The sequence below is a fragment of the Phaenicophaeus curvirostris genome, chromosome 2, assembly GCF_032191515.1.
Source record: "Phaenicophaeus curvirostris isolate KB17595 chromosome 2, BPBGC_Pcur_1.0, whole genome shotgun sequence".
In the NCBI taxonomy this organism is placed as follows: domain Eukaryota; kingdom Metazoa; phylum Chordata; class Aves; order Cuculiformes; family Cuculidae; genus Phaenicophaeus; species Phaenicophaeus curvirostris.
This window is the reverse complement of record NC_091393.1, coordinates 64,819,612-64,841,403: the sequence shown is the minus strand read 5'-3', so window position 1 is coordinate 64,841,403 and position 21,792 is coordinate 64,819,612. Positions and strand designations below refer to the sequence as shown.

Here is a 21,792-nt window from a genome sequence, read left to right as displayed (position 1 = left end):
CTTGAGACACAAAAAAGGCCCCAAGGAAAGCCACTGCATCCGTATTTCTGCTGACTTGCTTTGCAGTCTCAAGGTAAAATATTCCATCGAGTTCCACACGGTGAATACTGACTTCAATTTTCCCCGTTACTCCCCAATACATACATGTAAATACATATGCATTAAACAAACAAACAATAGAAAAAAAACCCCCATAATTTTTGCATCATTTCACATGCAAACTTATCAAAAAACACTGTCTAAAGGAAAAAGAAAAGAAAAGACTTACCTGGTCTGCAAACTGATTCATGTAACGTTGTAATCGGGCCTGGTTGTCTGTCTGCTCACACATTTGCACCAGGATGTCGAAGTCACAGTACTTCTCTGCTAAAGCAGCTGCCAGCTGATACTGCCCCAGGGAAACTAAGTAAGCAAGAAAAAAAAGTTATCTCAAACAAGCTCATCTTTGCCTGTAAGAGGATGACCCAGAGTAGAAAAATGAAAACAAGTTTCAAGCGTTCACATCAAGGAGAGACTGGCACATTCCCTAGAAACATTCACCTACTCTATACGACAGTTTAAGAGACTTTTCTTGGGAACGTTTAAGAGAGTTAGGAAGCAGTGATTATCAGATTGTTCTATTTATACCCTCCATTTTTAGTCTAAAAAAAATAACCTTCATAAAGTTACTAAAATGTATTTACTTCAAGTTATTACCGCTTATAAAGGTGGCCTTGCTGTCAACTACTCATTAAAGACCAGACCACATCTAACGCCTTAAACATCAGGTCTGACCATTAAATAACAAAGATTCAAAAAGTGACTTTTTCCTGATAAACAGTAAACTAGCTTCCAGGCATATAACTTTAAGTCAATTTGCAACTAGATTTAGAAATCTATTTATGGGCTATTTTAAGCTAAGCAGCACAAGGTAAATTCCTGCCAGAAAAACATAAATTATCGAAAGAAAAAAATTCAAGCAGCACCTTATCTTATTAAAGGTACAGGCAAGAATGCAATCCCAGATGGAATTCTGTAATCAGTTTGTTATTTGGTAAATATCTCATTAAATCACAAAACCAGTAATTTACGCTCTAAGGGTAAACACAACAGAGAAACAGCTCATAGATGCCATTTACGCTGTCAGATTCCCATAATTTCTTCATTAAATGGAACGTTTAATTCTTACACTGAAGCAAACAGATAGCACTTACGCAGAGGAGACAAGAGTTCTGATCTTTTCTGCACATATTCCACTTCCAGGTTGCTGTACCGCTCTTGATCAGCAGGGTGGTCCAAAGATTTCAGCTGAGCAACATAGCCATCTAGAAAACAATCCAGCATTGCCACCAGCTGCTCAGCCACGATGCTGCGGAGGTTACTGTCCACCTGGGGATACACCCTCTTCAGAATGATTACATGCTGACGTACTATTGCTGCACGAAGACCACTGGATGCTAGGGAAAAATAACACAGTGAATGTTAAGAGAATAATCCTTTCACCACAGCAATCTTATACTGAAGGCTAACAAATATGTGGCTATGTAAAATGGAAAAAATAGAAAGTAAAAAGCTAATAAACATTTCAAAAGTCAAAGCAGTACTGTTAAAGAAAAAAACACAAACTCACACACATACTCCCATTTCCCTTTACATATTAAATTTTCCCAAACTGCAGTAAACAAAACCCAACAGAAACAAACCCACTCCCTGAACTACACAGACCTACACTGGCAACTATCAATACCAGCTGTTTTTCAGATGAAAACAATCACTTGCACAATCTGTAAGCAAAGAAGAGAAGACACACAAGGAAAAGGCAACTTCCATTAAACTGATTCAAATACTTGGATGCAGTGATCAAGGCATAGAACACCAAAATAGCTCAAACGCGTTCTGCTTTTCAAAGACTTTTATCTTGGGAGCACTAAGTGAGTGTGTTTTAAATGCACAGGGGCCACAGGGAAGCTTAAGCACTAACTGTAAAGTGCTCATTTCTGCAAATATTTGTTCTGATAGTTTTCCGTGTTATTAAACCACCAAAACAAAACACTTAAGGAAGTGGAGAATCATCAGTCCTTTTAAAACAGTTACAGGTTATATTTTATGATTCATTTTAACATTATGTATCCACAGGTCTGCCAACCAGAATCAGTGCATACAAAAAAAAAAAAATTAAAAAAAATTACTCTCATCTCCCAAATTTTGTTTCTGTAGTCAAACTTGAAATGCAAGTTTTAAAGAATTGTCATCAATATTGGACAAAACTGTTCGCTGAATCATTCCATTTCATTCACCAAATGAAGCCTTTAGTTTCTCCTATTGTTACTGACAGCCTTACAGCAATTTTAACAGCGAGCTGAATATTCAGATTGAAATTCCTGCATCCTAAAACTCACAAAAAGTTATTTTTGTTCAGGACAGATAATTAATAAACTCGTAATAATAATGTCTCACCTGTCCATGGAATATATTCAGGTTCTCTTTCATGAAGCTCTCCTGCTTTATATAAAGAGGTTCTTGATTGGCGATACTGACAAGCAGCTTGTAGCATGTCCTAATTAAAGGCAAGGACATTAGTATTTTAAAGTCTACCTACATATACACAGACAGTAAAAGATGTTGTCTTTTATAATTCTGAAATATTCTTTTAATATCCCCCCTTCTTTCTACACCACTTCCTCAGCTGCGTAGAAGAGCATGTACTGACTAAGAAAACTCAGTGCTCAAGCACAAGCTCTTTCCTCTTTGTCATTTCCATACTAAAGCTTTCACAACTTCCAACAAAGCTGCAACTTCTCAAATTCTCTTTAGAAGTGGCCCCAGAGGGAAAGGAATATCCCTAATGCTGTATGAGACTATCATTTCCTTCCTAATATATTTGGGACATTTGAATAACGCATTCACATTTGCTTTCATGTCAATAAGTCAGATGCACTATTGATGTATAAGTTGAATGCTCTTCATAACTTCTTCCCCTCTGTCAAACATTTTACTTAATGCATTTACCTTAATTATGTTGTTCACATTGACAACTGTCTGGGCCCACTCAAAGGCTTCAATAGGCATATCTTTCAAGATCTGTTCCTCCTCTTCTAGTAAGCATTCAAATATGGAATCTATCTGGGATACCTTAAAGATGAAAAGAAAAATTGCACTGAGTACAAGCATATCCATTATGAGCTGATGACTGAAATCCAAGTTATGAGTTGCATTAAAAAAATAAACAAATATTTGCAGAAGCCATATCAGTAGCCAAAAATAATAAGAAGTATCAACTACTCAAATGGAGAGTGAAATCACCCGCTTATTGTTCATATAGTGCTTAGAATACAAGAATGGCCTTATTTCTGGACTTAAATCTGGAAGAAAAAAAAAATCCTATTTTTTGAAGGCAACTCCATACTTACATTTGTCAGAATGGATACTGCTTATTTTTCTCCATTAGCAACTACTGCCCTCTACAGGAAAAAAATTCCTAAGAACAAACTTTTTTTGTATAGCTCCCCTCAAGAAGGAAGAAAGAAAGAAAGACTGAGCGCTTGACTGGAATGCAGCATAAACTGAGAACTAGCTTAGATTCACTAATGTTAACGTTAGAGAGGACAGAAAAATTATGAGACACTGAATTGATGCAACTCCATCCAAGACAGCTCATTAGAGCAGCTCTCCTATCTGGAAAGCTTCATGGTCTCAAGTTCAACCCTTAAAAATGGTAATTTAGCATACATTTTCTGATGTGTCAGGGAATTTGACTGGTCTTTTTCATCCATGCAGGTTAGCTGGAAATCATAACTTCACTTCTGCTACATGAAATTTGTCTGAACTTATGTTTCAGCTGCACACATAAAAGAGTATGCACACCAAAGCGGGAAAATAGTAACACAGCATCCCTATTTAAAGGCAAATTAGGAAAGTTAAGTTGTTTTTTTAGAGGGAAAAGTTTCAAAGTATACACTAAAGCATTGCAACTTTTACTGTATGTGATACTATAGAATGATTCAGAAGTAACAGGTTTCTTACCTCTCGAAAGAACACATCTGCAGCAGTAAGACTTGGTGGAATGTCACACTCCCTTTTGTTTAATGCGATCAGTATAGCACCATTCACTAGTGCAGGCAGCCTGCTGTGATGATTCTTGAGAACAATAGCTGCTGCTAGTTTCTCTGCGTGCTCACAGAGCAACAATCGAGTTGCCATTGGCATCCCTCGTACTGGAATAATGCCCAGACGTTCAAATACACCAACCTAATAAAAAAAAAAAAAAAATAAACCACCACAGGTGCTTATACAGTGTTCTAGAAGAATTAAAGACAAAATAATGCCCAACTGTGTGTGCTGATACCAAAAGAATGATAGAATTTTACCTGATGAAGAAACTCAACGAAGAAGAAATGTGCTTTTGTCTTATCCTCTAGCTGATGAAGAAGAATGAGAGATGTGTGGCTGAAACCAGCTGCTTCTAAAAACAGAAAGATCACTTAAGATATCACTTGATATCTTAATTTCTCGTATAATTTTTTTTTTGGCCTCTGAAATAAACATACATCTATAAATTTCTACAGCACTATTGCACTGGTACTTTTAAAAATAAAGGCACACAGATTTATACATTGCTTACCATGGTAGTTTTAAAGTGGTTTTCGAATTTGATAGCCAAAGTAAAACCTTTAGAATAAAATCAAGTTTATTTTTAGATCAGTACAACTACTCTGAAGCACTCAATTCATTATGCTGCTAAAATAGCAGCTCACCAGCTTATTCAAGTTTCAGTAAGGTTCGGATTCAAATTTTTATCTTTACTGTGGGCTACCTATTGCTATATTTATTATGCCCTAGACCATAGCTACTATAAAGTGTTGAAGGCATACAGATGTAATTGACTCTGCATTGCCTATACAACTCCACTGCACAATATAATTGGTTGCCCAGCACACTCTGCTTTTCTTCTTCCTCAAATGAACTAACATTTCCATCTAGACAATCAGGCCCTTAAAAGTAGTCAGTAAGGACAATGGAAGCTTCCTCATGAATATCCTCACAAGTATCTCACCTCAGCAGAGTTCTCTAAAGCCTAAGTAAATTTCCTATTTCAGGACTTTTGCATATCCTAAGCGTGCTTTAAGTCAAAAGACTACCAAGACAAAATCTCAGAAGAACTATCACTATGAGTAAAATTAGGAAGACTACTATCCATTCTCACTTCTTGCTTTAGCCAGGAATAAATTCAGATAAGCTGGAAAATTAAAAATACAGTTGATTCAGAAACACTAAGGATCTGGTACCTGATGATTTCTAACTGGCTGTCATGCAGAAACAACAGCAGAAGCCATCATCTACCTAAAACTATTTACTACACGAACTTTCAAATTAAGTCTCTACTCAGTAATAGACAACTGCTACTGAGAGGACAGTTGCAAGTTATCACTGTTTGTAAGAGACAGGGCAGCACAAAGAAAGACATTTCTTGCTGAAAATGTGTCTGGTTTTATCCTTCAGTTACAATAAATGCTCCAAAATAAATTCCTCTAGTCCTCTTTTTAGGCAAACATAAATAGAATTGGCCCAGAGGGATATGAGCTCACTCTGCCCAGGATCCAAGCCTACCAGGAGTTGTGCAGCCATGCTGACGAAGAGCTAAACATGAGCAAATAAACTCTTTCTCTTAACATACCTATTTGTGGAAAATAATTTACGTCTATCCAAGGAACTATGGAAACACTAAAGTGACACCAACTGTTCCTTGCACAAAGTAACCTTCTCAAAAATGTTTCCTTTGCAGTTTGTGTTCCCTATACGAAGTCAAAAACTAACCACAGACAGTGCAAATTTATCTGGCAGTCTCACAAATGCATCCTTTCACCTTTCTGGAAATGCATTTAGTGGTAGAAGAGGGCAAGGGACATTTATGCTTTTTTTGAAAAGTTTAAATTATCATTTTATCTGGAGTACTACAGACAATTTTTCACAAGAAAACCCTGCAACCAACAAAAATCCCCAAACCCGCACACCATTATATTTACCTTCAGGTACAGATTCAGCCCATCTTGGATCAGAGGCAGGGTAATCATCTATTAAGTCCACACTGATCTGAGTCACTGCCTTATCTAGTTCATCATCAGAATCCAGATCTGCATTATTTGGAAACAGCTCAGCTACCATGCTTTGTGCACTGACTATATCTTTCCTGAAATCAAAGAAATACAGAGTTCATGAAATAAAAACAATAGATGGGATTATAAGAACACTCAATTAGAAAGGATTTTCTGATAAGCTTTTTGGAAGTTGTTTTAGATTATAAACATCAAGCATTGTTTGGGCTATCTTTAAACTAATTATGGATAAAAGGTATTCCAATTCTTTTAAAGCAAGTAGGCAGCACAATACATAAGAAAAAAAGCACAAGCCCAGAAGTGGTTTAAGTCACTTTTTATTTTACTTTCCCTATTATTATCTAAAAGATTCCTCATACAGACCTAAGCCTGAATGTCTCCGATAGCTAAGTCACTAAATTTCTATTGCTTGCTTTAAAATCCTCTCAAGAGCACACGTTTTCATTCCCACAAATGGTAACAGAGCAAAAGCTCTCAGAAAAGCGCATCAGCAAATATAATCCATTATTCTTATTTGCTATAATTTCAGAGAATCCTGTTCTATTTAGGTAAATAAGTAAAAGAGTAAGAAGCATCCAAATGCTTAAATCTCCAAGGTATGAAGTTGTACTGAAGAACTCTATGTAAGAAATGTGTAATAGTCACAAAAATCACTGATTTGATTTTGTGACTGAAAATTATAGTATTAGAACTGAGAAGGAATATTAATCAAAATAACATAAAACTTTCACAGTGCTTCACGTTGTTTTCCTTACTGTCTCCTACTTTCTTCTGACTCAGTTTCCAACTGCTTTGTTAACATCCTCAGTGATTCCAACTTTCATATTTGTTAACTGTGCTCTCGGGATCTTAGCCACCTCAGCCACCTCAGGATTACATCCATCTCTTCAGCAGTTCTTTTCACAGACATCTCCACTCATGAACACAAGTAGATTTTCTTTCTGAATTCTGTGTATGTTTACAGATCGTGTTTTTATAACCTTTATTCTATGTACCTAACCCCTTCATGATCTTCTACCTCACATGCAGCTCTATGACAAAACCACTCCTACTTCCCATTATCTTAAACCTGCTCTTTCCAAGTGTTAAGACTCTTCGAGGACATTAGTCCTAAGAGTGTGTGGGGGTTGGTTTGTTGTTTGGGTTGGTTTTCTTTTTTTTTTAAGTAAACATACACTTAGAGAGGATTGTTTTCAATATAATTAATCTACATCTACTGCTCTGTTCATCTTCTCTCTCCTCTTCCTCCTTTGTTTACATCACTCGTTTCAACATGAAACCTTTCAAAAGCATTGCATGCCTCCCAACAGTCAAGTTACTTGAATCAGAATAGTTCAACCAACAGTTTATTTCCTTCTGCTCCCACTCCCCCATATCAGTCAATCTAAAAAAGATAAAATCTTGCCACAAAGTCTGCCATGCTAGTTTTCTTCATGGCCACACAAATAGTAAGCAAACGTATTCAAACGTATTACTGAAAAACAGCCATGCAAATAAAAAGGAGGAAGAAAAGGAAAGAATGTTTTTAACAACAAAATATCAGTTATTATAAGAAGAAAGAAGTGAAAATGTTTAAAACTGCTTCACTGGCACTAATGTAAACAGAGAATTTACAGAGAGTAAGCAAAATGTCATTGAGATCATAGAAGTCTGCTCCCTTCTAGCACACATCACTTCCTCACTAGCCCAAAATATATCTAACACTTTCCTAATAAAGATGTGCATGCGTCATTAAAATAGCTTTTAATTAAAACAGCACTAGAGTATCTCAACTGAGGCAGCCTCTTACTTAGATATCAGAGTGCGTTCAAGAACAGAAAAAGTCTCAAATATCAAGTTCAATTTCTACCTGCAGTACTGTAGAAAAGCAGCTTTCAGTAATTTAGTCTTGTCTTCTTGAGTTACAATTTCTAGTCTACTGGTTGTGTCAAACGCAGGGCTCTGAAAATTCAAAGTAAAAACTTCACAATGAATCAATCCTCACTATGAAAGGAAAACAATTTTTCTAGAGTAGCAACAACATAGATTTACAATAAAAAGAACACCTGGAAGCAGTTGTGTTTATTAAGGCAAACATAAGCCCATAAGATGGACTACAACGGAATTCCCACGGCGGGGTCTGACCTCAAGCATTTTAATAAAATAGGCATAATCTGCAAAGGAACTTATACCGATTTATATCACCAAATTTGTTATTATAATTATTTTAACATTGAAACCCAACATTTTTGACAGAATTTAAGAGGCACTTGTGAGTACTGTCACCCACAAACCAATCCAAGTGCAGACAAATCTAACTAGTTATTAGTGCAAGAAGAAAAAAAAATGTTCCATCAGACCAATCACCACAAAGGTCTTCCACTAAAGTACTAGTTAATAATAATCTATTTAAAAGGTGATTTAATTGGAAGAAGATTGAAACTCACTATTACCCCACAGAAATATTCTCTAATTTACATTGTAACAACTTTCCTATTCTCCCCTCCCATTCCAGGGACATCTTTGAAACAAATTCCATATACATTTTACACATAACATGTCTGATGGAAGCAAGAGCTAAATAAAAGCACATTGCACCAAATATCAGCATAAATACTTTCACATTTTTATAAGATTATATTAAAATATATATATACATATGTAACAGTGTTGAAACAATATCCAGCCACTATATAGCCCTTCTCAGTTTAGCTTCCAAGCTTTTCACAGCATGATAAGAGAAGTGTCTCATATACGCAAAGGAACAGAAAGAAAAGATTGAAGAAAACATCCTGATCAAAGAACGAGATCAAAGTCCAAGTCTCTGCAGCAATGTTATATCAGGCCTAGTAACATATAATAATAAACCTACGTGAAAAAAGTTATATAGAAATCTTGACTTCAAAACAAAGGAAAACAAAAAAGTTACCCAAACTTGCATATGTTGTAAAACTTCTTGGGTTTTGAAAGCTGACTTCATTAAAAGTGTTTGAGTTTCTATTTAAAAAAAAAAACCCTTAAACCTCAAACAAGCCAGGATTTCTACAGTAAGAAATCAAAACTGCCAGAAAAGCATTTTACTTCTACCCTCAGTTTTCAACCAGCCGACCAAACAACCAGTACCTCACTTCTTGGTGCAGCAACAGAAGAGGACAGAGAATCTTCAAGGTCTTCAGGCAGCAGAGAAATGTTTTCCCTGGACAAGATGGTGATAAGTCCACTTTTTTTGGCGAAGAAGATGGGGAGGCCAGTAGAGGACGGCCCTGCTCCCAAAATGCTGTCTCCTAAGATGAGATTGGGGGAGGAGAGGAACAAGAAGAAAGAAAAAAAAAATAAATGCCACTTTATGAACAAAAAGTAACAGTTTCATAAGGAATTTTTGAATTTTGTTAAGAACCAACTGTAATTGATAATTGCACCTGACTTAAATTGTAGATACTATTTGCTACTCAAAATGCATATTTCCAGCTACTGCAAGTTTAGGAAAAAGAGGGAAAAAAAACCCAAAAAACAACCAAGATTCAAGTGGTTCAAATTCTACCTAAAGACCAACACTAAAGATTAAGGATGACATATGTACAGACATCTGACACAGGCATCTAGTTTGAATTTAACCCAAATAAACAAAAAATACCAAACCAAAACCAAAAATAAAATTCAAAGGCAATGTTGGAATAAAAAAAAAAAAAGGCAACCCACCTCCATGCCTCCAAAACCACAAAACCCAAACCAAATCCCCCATCAATTCATATGCCAAAATTTTCATCTGAAACACTGTAGAGTAAGCAATAACAACAATGGATGTCAAGTCAGAACTTTCTTCACACACTCATGAGAAACACACGACTTCAAAAGTTTAATAAAGAGGAACCTAAAGAAGGTTCTGCTTTCTCAGAAATCTAAATACTATAAAAGCATTCAATTAAAAAATACCTATGAAATATGATTTTTGATTTCCTCCTGCATATTACCTTGTATGCCAAATATGATTTTCTCCTGTGGTAAAGAAATTCTTCCAGTTCCAGTGGAGCAAGCAAACACTTTATCTTTCTTATAAAGGTAAGCAGCATGGCTAAAGAAATCCGGGACTAGCAGACCGCACAACACATCTTCTTCTGACTGAAAGTGTTACAATATGAACAGTATCACAAATATAATCAAAACCTTAAGCTAACATACAACATTTTTCAAGGCTGATCTGAGTTGCCTGATTCAGTTTTATAACCTGAAAAGTGGTTTCGTTTTGTTTATTTGTCCTAAAACCTAATATCCTTTTTTTTCCTTCAATATCTATTACATTCTTGCCAATTTCACATGGAGAGATAGGTAAACAGATCAATTATTCTGCAGTTTTCACACTCTCCTTCCATCTTAAGATTCAACGTTAAAATTCCATTACAGGCAGATGGGTAGAGAAGGAAGAGTGGAAGAAATTTACCACAGAAAGTTAATGCCAAAATTTATGCTTCCAGAAGAGATAGCACAAATGAGGTACTTTAAGGACAACCAATGTGCTTCCAAGCAAATCTGCTGTCTAAGAAGGACCAAAATACAGCTCTCTCAATTCCGTATCCTGCTACAAGTCTCAGTCTGAGATCTGTTCTAAATTGATTGCATGAGTATACTATAAAACTACTCTGTAGAAACCTTGACAGGACAAATATTAAAATAAATGAGTAATAATCACGTGTTTGGGCTTCTATTTTTGAAGCTTTTTATTTTCTTCTTTAAAAACATAAAGCATGAACTTTACAGTTACTATTAAACATGAAAAGATGCCAGTACACATTTTCTTCAGAGTACTACAAGAACATACTTCAGAGAACAACCTTATGACAGAGAATTAGATTTTCCTCTGGACAAAAATCTGATAGCTGATTTACATACAGGAACATTCTGAAACACTTTTTCCTTAACTCAGTCTCAGACTCTCCATTTGCATACCTGGAAAGACGGATTATACTGTGTGACCTCCACAACAACATCATCAGACATCTGGTAGCCCTTATCTTCTACTGTTATCAGAGTGTAGTAGACAAGACATGGATGATCTCCAGGATGCCACGCTGCAGCAAGTATCACCAGCCCATCACTATTCAGCAACAGATTTTGCATCATTAAGAGGGGATTATTATTAGATATTTTACTTGCTCAAACTCTACCAGTAACAAAATAAATATTTTCCAATTTTGTATAGTACTTTTTTTTTGAAAAAAAGATTATACTACTTGTTTTATCAAGCTGTTTTATTAACAGTATTCATATTATAGTACAAAACTGAATCAAGGCAGTTGTGATTTTATGTAATTATATTAAACACAAGAGGCACAGAATTCTTTGTATTTGCTGAAACAAGTTACAATTGGTCACTTGCTCTCTGCAATATCAAGACAAAACAAATACCCAAACCTGATAAAATGAGAATAAAAAGCATGAAAGGAATTACTCTTAGGTACAGAATTCATAATGCTAAAGGGAGAATGGCAACATGAAGTACAGGATAACCTAGCCACGTAATATGAGGTGCTTATTTTATCAACAGTGGCACTGAAGTAAAATTAAATTGCAATTACTTACACAAGGCTTTTCCAACAAAACAGAACACATCTATCTCATTAATGTATGTCTTACCAGACGCAAGTGTACTTCCTTACCGGTTCTGTTGCAGATCCATGTACTGTACATTTACTCCTCCTTTAATCGCTTCATAGTTACTTTCAGAACCCTAAAAACCAATACACTTGACTTATAACCATAAAAAATAGGCTTTTAACAAAAAAAAAAAAAGCAAACAAATAATTGTTTCCAGATGAGCTGGCTCTTACCCAAATTGCATCTGTAATATGTTCTTTCAGTATCCTGTTGATATCCCAGCTGAGAATATAACGTTCTGATGAATCATCAATCTCCCATTTGATTAGATTTGAACTTGTCAGCATATAAAAGTTTGACCTCTCTTTATCCCAAAGAACACTAGAAATCTGCATTACAAAAAGACAAAGCCGAAACGGTTAAAGCACAGCTTTACTATTGGGCTACAACAATCTACACCACTCTCAGTCCACATAAAAATCTCCTCCTCAGGCAACCTACACAAGTTACGTTACAAGATGAGAGATAATGATTTCCAAGAGAAGTTTTATTTTATAGATATACAGACATCTACAAATAGGGACGTTTCTCATACTTCCTTCTAACTTCTGTAGAGTTCATCGACAAAGCTCAACCCTATCACTAACCCTAAACAAGAAAAGTAAAATTAACGTTGTTTTTCTCAAGTAGCACTGAGGTCATCACCAGACAGAGGAAAGTCTTTGAATCATTGCCTATTCCCCAGGAATTATTACTACTTGAAAGTCTCTTTTTATCCAGAACTAAAGAGCAAGTCAGCATTCTCCTTCACAAAGCATACAGATTTACTTTGTTTCCGTCTTTCTTTCAAACTCCAAAGAAATATAAGCAACATAAATGAGTCATCTTTTTTTTGGTCGTCATACAGTCTCAAGCAGTCTTTTCTTTTTCCTTTCTTAAACACTGAGGCTAAAAATAACAGAGAGAAATTAAAGTAGATTACTATATCAATGTTTTTGAAGCTTACCACAACATCATTTCCAGGTGACAATATACCCAGAAGAGAAGAAACCTTCCTACCAATTCCAGAAAACATGCCTTGACCCTGTGGCAGGGCATGCTGATGAATTTTGCCAGAACTATCTGGTATCAATCGAACCAGCTGGCCTCTGGAAGATGATAAAATAAAGCTTCCTCCCTAACAAAAAGAAAAAGCAACACTATTAAAAAAGTAAACACCACATTCCTGAAACAATACTATTGTCAGATACAATTCTTTATGTCAGCTCATAAGGGTTAACACTAAACAAGAACAAGACATGAAGCATCCATAGTACTTGAGAGCTAAAGCATTTATCACATTAAAAGACCGTTTACACAAATCTTCCACATCACTCTCTATGCTTGAATCAGTGCAGTGTACATTTTGCAGTATACTTTAAATTTTAAAATATACATTTGAAAGATATGAATATAATTAATCTCTACAGGAACTACTACATATAATGTTCATATGGTTGAACTGAATTACAAATTAAATAACATTCAACTTCCATATGTACTTTTAAAACTTGAGGTGTTAAGCACACCATAATTTTTTTTAAATAGCATCCTATCCTACAGGACATCAACCTAAATGAACTCTGCAAAGCAAATCTTCCCTCCAGCTATGTCAAAAAAACCCAAAACAGTCAAACAGCTGACTGGTACTTAGCAATGACACTTTTATCCATGAAACTCCATTTCAGTTTAATTACAGAACAAAAATTTCATGTAATCCTTGGAATCTAACAATGAAAAATAGTGTTACCTTTGCAGTAAGAAAAGGTGAAAAGTCTTGTGCATTATGCAAATCATGCACTCCACTGTAGGTGCTTTATGAGCATTTATGCTCATTTATGAGGCAGAGGCTTCTACTAGTGCATCTCTTGCCTGTCCTAATGCTTGTATCCACATTAGCTCTTTAATTAGAATCAAGACTGTTTCTGATGTGACCTTTTGCAAGTCCCCACATACTACCAGCTGGATCACATCACATCACAGAGCAGTCTGAGTGTACCAGCTGCGCACCCCTTGAACTAAACTGAACTGAAAGATGGGCTCTGACCACTAACAGATACTCATTTAATGCAGCTAGGCTAGAACTACTTTAAAATAGCAACTCCTCCCTCCAAAACAACCTGAGCAGATAGTGCCATTGCCTTAGTGCTGACCTTTTTGCTTTATAGTTTCCCAACTACCTTCTTTCACTACATGCTAACACAGACAAAACCTAACTTCCATCAGCTACTAAGGCATTGCAAAAAAGGCGCCTTCAATTAAAAACTGATCAGAGTGTGTGTGTACAGGGAATGAACAAAGCCTGTTAGATGTACAGCAGTTTTCAGGAAAAAAAATATTAAAAACCCAGAGGCTGCTGGAAGAATTATTTACCTGTACAGGAAATGTGCACAGAAAAAAAATAATTAAAAAGACATTTAAAAAAAAATTTGTTCTTCTACCTCTAAGTACATACTGATGTCAACGTTTGAACTACATGTGTGATAAGATCTGGCTTTCCTCATCCTGATGTCTGAAATTTGGGTACAATTTAGCTCTAATAAGGTAGATACATATTACCGTTTCTTAACATCTCAAAGCTCTTCAGAATTTCATCATTAACTTCTCTGTCTTTTGACAAGATTTGCAAATGTCTCTAACATGCTCATTCCCTAAAATAATATTTACAATGCAGGACACAGAGCAGATGCTGAAAAGGTCATGAGATAAAGTCTGATTAATAATAACTATTTCTGAAGATGACAGATATTGTAACAAGTATTGAATTATTGTATATATTCCATTGAGTCTCTCCCAGTCAGGCACATCAACAGCAGATAACTGTGTTTCTCAGAACAGTTCATAATACAGTTTTTCACTGCTTTCATACAAAAATCTTTCAAATTCAGTCACTAGCGAGCTACACCACAAGACCTTGAGTATGTAGACCATGAATTCAGATGAAGCAGTTCTCTTTGGTTTTGTGACAGCCAGGTTTCTACCACTGGAAGGAATCACAGGACCATTACTGACACTCCTCATAGGCTGAGGTATCAAAGCAGTCCCATTAACCTTGTGGTTGAATCCTGCCTGCCTCAATGACTTTAATGTTAGTATTTTCGACTACCAATCATCACTGCTACTCCAGATTACCACACTCATCAACAACCTCTCAAATCACTCCTCAGAATGCCTGATAGTTTGCATTGTGATGTTTATTGCAGATTAAGAACCAATAACATGGAGCATGCTTTTTTATAAATTTCAAATTAATGCAGTATTTTTATAAAAAAAAATTGTACTGTACCTTTACTGCTGTTAGGAAACTGCACAAAGAGCCTCCAAAGTCTGTAAAAGCCTCTGTATAGGAACCTTCATGCGCAATATTGCGCCAGTAGCGCAAAGAACCTTCGCTGGTTGCAACCATTAACGCCAGAGACTTGAAGTCAGAAAATAATTACCAGAATATGAAAGGTGATAATAATCAGCCTGCAGCTTTAATTGGAACATATTATTTTGCATATCAAGATTGCAGGTAACACAAAAGTAGTAGTAAATATATATGGATGCACAAGCCTAAAACCTAATAATAGCAAAATGATTGTGTAGCATAACTTCATATGTACAGGGAATGTTACACTTGCTTATTTTGCTGACAATAATATTTCTGCTTGTCCTTGTTACTGGTAATTCACATTCTGCTACTGAAATGCAAACAAAACTTACAGTTGCAAGACAGAAAAGGACACATGGAGAGCTCCGGAGTCATATTATTATGGAAGACTTAAATTGCAGACTGCAATTTAAAAAAAGAAACTGCTCTAGTGACATCAAGATTAATATCAAAGCACACAGTGGCTCTGATCTTCATAAAAACATATGCCCACAGTGTGCCTATACTCGGGCTCCTGGTTCAGGAAATCCTCCAGATACCAAATTCAAAGCATGAATCAAGAGACTGTGTTCAAGAAGAGATTTAGACAGAAAGCATCGTACCTGAACTACTGCTTGTTGAAAAATTACAGCGCAATAGAACTGTAGGTTGCGAGCTGCTATTGAGCTCCTTGAAGTTTTCTGACTGATTTTTGACTAAACAGAGCTTCACAAAGGAAAGCAGTTGGCTAATGAATACTGTAACAATGAAAAAACCACTACAGACTATATTTTGTGCCAAATTCGTGCCCATTGATTGATATTTTTCACTTTAGTGAAATATTTTCTACCATTAACATTTCTACTTCACTCTATAAATATCATAGTATCCATGCACAGCACACATACTAAAGAAAGATGAGATTTAAAAAAAAAAAGTGCATTACTTCTTTGGGTATGAATAAGTCATAGAGCATTTAGACATTTACAAGCTAATCATGAAGTACTAAGATTGCTTTTCATCATCTGGAAGTGTAACACAATAAGAAGGCAAAGTAAAATATCCCAATGCATATTCTGTGCTTCTTCCTCCTTCCAAAGATAACTGCTTATCCATTTTTATTAGAGCACTGTCCATATTAACTGAAAATTACATCCAAGCTGAAAACGAGCACTTCTTTTCCTCATGAATGATAGTAACAGACACATTGACATACTTCCACAAAACTTTACTCTTCAAATCTCATCCTCTAGCTCAGTAGCTTAAGAAAAGCTATTTAGAAAAGTAATCAGCCCAAATTGGTAAACTACCTCTCCTCCCAGTGTCAGCTTCCTTACAAAGACCAGGCAAGGGTGCTGGTATTTGCTTCTCACCCATGTAAACTCAGAATGAAAATACTGCTGAACAACTTTTTCAGCCAGCACACGTTTAAAATGCACTTGCTTAGACTGAATATTGTTTATTAACAATGGTTTTGTTCATTATGAAAGCATGGCAAGCAATCCTTAGAAAAAGTATTATTTAATTGGACCCCATAGCATGTAAATGGCGTAATTTGAAGACTAGCAGAATTATGTTTATTTGAAACATAATTATGCAAACTATCAATCCTGGCCTTTTGAATAGACAGTACAACACTAAATGCAGTTTTCAAATGAGTAACTTGATAAAAAAGGATATATTCAAAGTTACCGTAAAAGTAATTTCCAAAAGCAAACTTTAAAAGCTGATCACCTGCAGAGAAGGCGCATCACCTGTGGAACCAAGGCAAGATATAGCTGCTAAACTAGAACTCCACTGGAAGTCACTGGGTGGCAGCTGCAGTTCCTTGCACAGAGATAGCTGTAAGAAAGATGCCATTATAAATGAGAGACTAGAAGAACTTATTTCTCCACCACAAAGTCACCAGACTTTGACCCTGCTAAAAAGTAATTTTAAACGAGTCCAGACACTGAGAAAAGGAACCAAAAGACTATTACAAGACATTTTCAGCAAGGCCGTCGCAACCAGCTAAATAACTTGTACATTTTCAAACCACTATTTTTTTTTGTTATTTCTAAGCTTTTCTTACAACACTACAAGATTGAATTGTCTCTTTTGAAGGTGCAACTACGTGACTGGCAGCAAAACACAATTAAACTAGAACTGCTTGAGAAAGCTCATTATATACTAACAAAGTGGAGAGATGAAATGTTCCTCCCCCTGTCCTCCCAGAGTTAAACAATCAGAAAAATGTTAATCCCTGGAAAAATCTCTGCAAGTCCCAGAATGTGCATACACGACACTCGACTTGAACTGCAGAATCTGTATAATTAACAGATGCTGACTTAATTGAAAGATATAGATTTCTAACTACAGGGTATCTCTAACCATGCTGGCTTTTCACTGAATTGATGCTGAAAGAAACACTGCCCAGAGGGAAGAAAAAAAATTCTTGACACAAGAAACCTGCATGAGACATGTTCAGCACAGCTGAAATTAACTTTCTTTTTGTTCTGACAAACTGAATATCAGTCCCAGAACAATCTAAATCAATCTGTAACGTATCAACTAGTTTTTTAACTATTAAAATAAACTTTATCAAGACTATCTAATATAAAAGACACACCTATTAAAATTCATTTAGAATTAACCTTAGTGTTAAGGTGACAAAAATTAAGAGAGGAATATAAAAACATTAAGCTCCCTCAAAAGTTCAAGTTTCATTTATTGTTGTTAGTAGGACTTCATACCAGCTGTTTCTGGGGGAAAACAGATGAACTCCAATTATAAGGAAACAATTGCTTTAGAAACCAAAACTGAACAAATCGTTCAACTAGCACAAAATATACAAGTTTTTCCACTCTGATCTTTCCATTACCTTAGCTACTGGAGACTGACCAATCTTCCAAATTATCAGCTTCTCTTTATGGACTAGCCAGGCCCATCCACTTTCATCCACTTGTACACTCAGCTGGTCATCAGCTACATTAAAAATAATTTTTTAAAAGCATTAATTTTTAAGACATGCATTTTCAGTTTCTCTTAAAACTACTATAAAAAAAACCCCAAAAACTTAACCACAGGGAAAAAATGCATAGGAGACCAATTTCTTGAACTCAGGGAAAGGTTTATATCTCTGGGGCTCTTAAAAGGGATAACAAATGTGGATTAAAAATACACTATTAAAAAATTAGACCATACACTGTAGAACAAAACAGTATCAGACAAGTTAAAAAGAACCAATAACCAAAAGTTAGTGATAAAATACTATAGGATTTTACATTACACTGGTTAAGACAGCACCTGGAGGATATTTACATGCATTCATACCCACGTGAATTTATTAGTTACACAGTTAACCAAGCTGGATTTAAACCATGGCACAAACATTTTAGTTTCCATGGTAAAGTCAATGGCATTTAAATGGTATCAACAACATGTTAGCACTTCTCTCACCTGTCAATTGTTATGAGAGAAACAACAGATAAAATAGTTTCTTACCATCAGCCTTTTTCAGGGCTTCCATAACCTTAACAGGCAGAGAGGCTCCAAATGCCTTAACATCATAGTTAATAGTCTCACTTGCTGAGGGATGCTGAATAACTCTAGTGGGTGTTCCTCTTAAACAAAACAAAGAGTCATAGTCAGTTCCTCATTGTTTCTCCATCAGTTTCAACACTTACTTCATTAGTATCTGTTTAGAAATAGATGTGATTAAACGCGTTCATATAAAATAAACATGCTCCCTCTGAGAACACCATCTAAAGCAGTAACTGGTTGGCCTCCTTACAAGTTGTTAGCTGTCATCAAATTCCTTTATTTTTTTAAAGAACCGATTTTGAATATAAATTCCTCCCCCAGCCTCTCATCCAGCAACAAAATCACCACTGAACTTCTCTGCGTTCTGGTTACCTATGGCACAGAGCTATCCACAACACCACGCGAAGCTCAACAAAGGCTCTTCTCTGACTGCAAGGCCTCTTTCAATCCCTACTTCTGACCCTGCTGGGCAGCACAAACTGTGCAACACTTTGAACACCCCTGGCAGCTGTGATCAGCTGGCACTTCTACTGCCCTTGTTCTGCAGTGGGGACTGCAGTTCTTACCTGTTTCAGTCATTTGTTTCTCAATATAATTTATAAAAGCAGCTTTGCACCATCCCCCTCCTTCATTATGCAACAGCATAGGTCTGTCTTGTCTTTTGAACATGATTAAGTGGGTAACATTTCTCTTCTTGTAGAAGATACTGCCCTCTTTTTCTTTCTCCTCATAGGAAAAATGATGTCACTGACCCCAGCATGAAATATCAAAACATAAAACACAGCTAAGAGACAATCCCAACACTCAGTTCCACAAAAATACTGTATTAAACAGACCTCAGTAGAAGTTTTGCAGAACTGAAAATGCATAGTCTCATTTATCTCATCACCAAGTAGCTACTCCTGAGAAAAGGGATTTGAAAACTCTGATCTGGGGCTCAGGTTGACCCTCAGTTCTGACTCACATGGAGGGAAAAAGGGGAAGAAAAAATGATATGGCAATGCCTAAACTTTGAATGGTATATTTTATTTCTTAAATGCAGAGGTGTCCACACTTCTCACGTTGTTTCTATATCAGGGATAGATCTGAGAAGCCCTTGAATTCAGGTGCTAATAAGAGATATTTAGAGCATACTCAACACACAGTATTATACATTAAAAGTGATACTATACACTAGAAGCATAAAAGAACCTCAAAACCTCAAGATTTGTTACTATATCATCATGTATCTTACAAAGAACCTGAGAGCACATCAGAAACAAAAGACTCATAAGGTTTGTCCTCCAGACCCTTCACCAGCCTCACTGTCCTTCTCTGGACACGCTCCAGGACCTCAATGTCTTTTTTGCAGTGAGGAACCCAAAACTGAACACAGCATTCGAGGTTTAGCCTCATCAGCGCCGCGTACAGGGGCAGAATCACTGCCTTGCTCCTGCTGGTCACGCTGTTTCTGATACAGGCCAGGATGCTCCAACACTTCAGCGTCCTTCCTGTACCAAGACACGGGAAAGGAAGGGAGGCGGAGGGGGAGCCCTCAGGGTCGGAGCGCCCGGAGCCCGGGCAGCCCCGGCCAGGCGGAGGGCAGGGACTCACCGGGCGGAGAGGGAGCCGCCACGCCGCCCCGACGGGGAGAACAACGCCGGGGAGACGGCTGCCGCCGCCACGGCCGGATTCCTCCTGCTCGACCGGGAGAGCGGGCTGGGGGCCGCGCTGCCCGGGTTCCTGCGCGCCGGGGTGCGCGGGGAGGCGGGCGCCGAGGGGAACATGGCCAGCCCGGAGCAGAGAAGCGGCCCGCGCTCCCGCCGGGCGCCGCCTGATTGCGTCATCGCCCCAGCGCCCGGCGCAGCGCGTCCCCACCACGTCGCCGGCCGATCGCGTCATCGCGGGGGGGGGGGGGGGAATGGGGGGGTGATGTGGCCCGGCGGGTCGCGGCCCCTGTGCGGGAGACCCCGCGGGAGCCTCGGGAGGGAACCCGACGCGCCGCAGCTGCGCGCTGTTTGAGCGCCGCCAGGGAAGGAAGCGTCAGCGCTTCCGTGGGCAGCCCCTGCCAGCGCTTCGCTCTTCCATCATATCAACGTCACACAGAATCACTAGGTTAGAAAAGACCTCCTGGGTCATCGAGTCCAACCATTCCTATCAATCACTAAACCATGCCCCTCAGCACCTCATCCATCCGTCCTTTAAACACCTCCAGGGATGGTGACTCAATCACCTCCCTGGGCAGCCTGTTCCAGTGCCCAATGACCCTTTCTGTGAAAAATTTTTTCCTAATGTCCAGCCTAAACCTCCCCTGGTGGAGCTTGAGGCCATTCCCTCTCGTCCTGTCCCCTGGCACATGGAAGAAGAGGCCAGCACCCTCCTCTCTACAACCTCCTTTCAGGTAGTTACAGAGAGCAATGAGGTCTCCCCTCAGCCGCCTCTTCTCCAGGCTAAACAACCCCAGCTCTCTCAGCCGTTCCTCATAAGACCTGCTCTCCAGCCCCCTCACCAGCTTTGTTGCTCTTCTCTGGACTCGTTCCAGAGCCTCAACATCCTTCTTGTGGTGAGGGGCCCAGAACTGAACACAGTATTCGAGGAGCGGTCTCACCAGTGCCGAGTACAGAGGGAGAAGAACCTCCCTGGACCTGCTGGTCACGACGTTTCTGACACAAGCCAAGATGCCATTGGCCTTCTTGGCCACCTGGGCACACTGCTGGCTCATGTTCAGTCGCTGTCAAACAACACCCCCAGGTCCCTCTCCTCCAGGCAGTTCTCCAGCCAGACTTCTTCTAGTCTGTAGCACTGCAAAGGGTTGTTGCTAATAAGGTAGGCAGGCAAAACCTGGGATTTCTATCAATGAAGTTTTAAGTAATAATAAAGAAACCCACACATGCCTTAAGACAGGACAAAAACTTAGATCTAAGAGGGTGTTCTTTTGGACATCATCTTAAAAGGGAAGTGAAACGAAAGAATTGGGAAAATAGAGAAAGGAAGAAAGTGCATGCGAATTGTAGATTTTCCTGTGCTGACTTAATATACTAACATACAAATAAACTTCCTTTTTTGTTATGTAAAGTCAGTGAGGTTTTTTGTTTGTTTGTGGTTTTTTTGTTGGTTTTGTTTGTTTGTTAAAGACCTTTCCTCCAACTCATGCTTTCACACTCTCTGAAATGTGTTCTCAGATGCAATTCTCTACAGTAACTGTAGATGGTGATCATAATCAACTTTCAGAACAAA

At 37.8% G+C, this 21,792-nt stretch overlaps 1 protein-coding gene across 1 annotated transcript in view; it reads right to left on the bottom strand.

Moving 5' to 3' along the window:
• NUP133 (nucleoporin 133) overlaps positions 1 to 20,376 on the bottom strand; it is a 32,254-nt gene extending 11,878 nt beyond the window's left edge. The window contains exons 1-19 of the mRNA XM_069852276.1: positions 20,170 to 20,376; positions 18,538 to 18,656; positions 17,915 to 18,018; positions 16,789 to 16,896; positions 14,989 to 15,120; positions 12,670 to 12,840; positions 11,897 to 12,052; positions 11,726 to 11,796; positions 11,016 to 11,163; positions 10,043 to 10,190; positions 9,195 to 9,355; positions 7,942 to 8,033; positions 5,991 to 6,166; positions 4,347 to 4,441; positions 4,003 to 4,227; positions 2,989 to 3,111; positions 2,437 to 2,536; positions 1,194 to 1,436; positions 269 to 402 (exon numbers count right to left, since the gene is read on the bottom strand). Coding sequence (XP_069708377.1) covers positions 269 to 402; positions 1,194 to 1,436; positions 2,437 to 2,536; positions 2,989 to 3,111; positions 4,003 to 4,227; positions 4,347 to 4,441; positions 5,991 to 6,166; positions 7,942 to 8,033; positions 9,195 to 9,355; positions 10,043 to 10,190; positions 11,016 to 11,163; positions 11,726 to 11,796; positions 11,897 to 12,052; positions 12,670 to 12,840; positions 14,989 to 15,120; positions 16,789 to 16,896; positions 17,915 to 18,018; positions 18,538 to 18,656; positions 20,170 to 20,342 — 2,679 coding nt within the window. The 5' untranslated portion in view covers positions 20,343 to 20,376. The remainder of the gene's footprint in view (positions 1 to 268; positions 403 to 1,193; positions 1,437 to 2,436; positions 2,537 to 2,988; positions 3,112 to 4,002; positions 4,228 to 4,346; positions 4,442 to 5,990; positions 6,167 to 7,941; positions 8,034 to 9,194; positions 9,356 to 10,042; positions 10,191 to 11,015; positions 11,164 to 11,725; positions 11,797 to 11,896; positions 12,053 to 12,669; positions 12,841 to 14,988; positions 15,121 to 16,788; positions 16,897 to 17,914; positions 18,019 to 18,537; positions 18,657 to 20,169) is intronic.
• Positions 20,377 to 21,792: the final 1,416 nt, after the last annotated feature.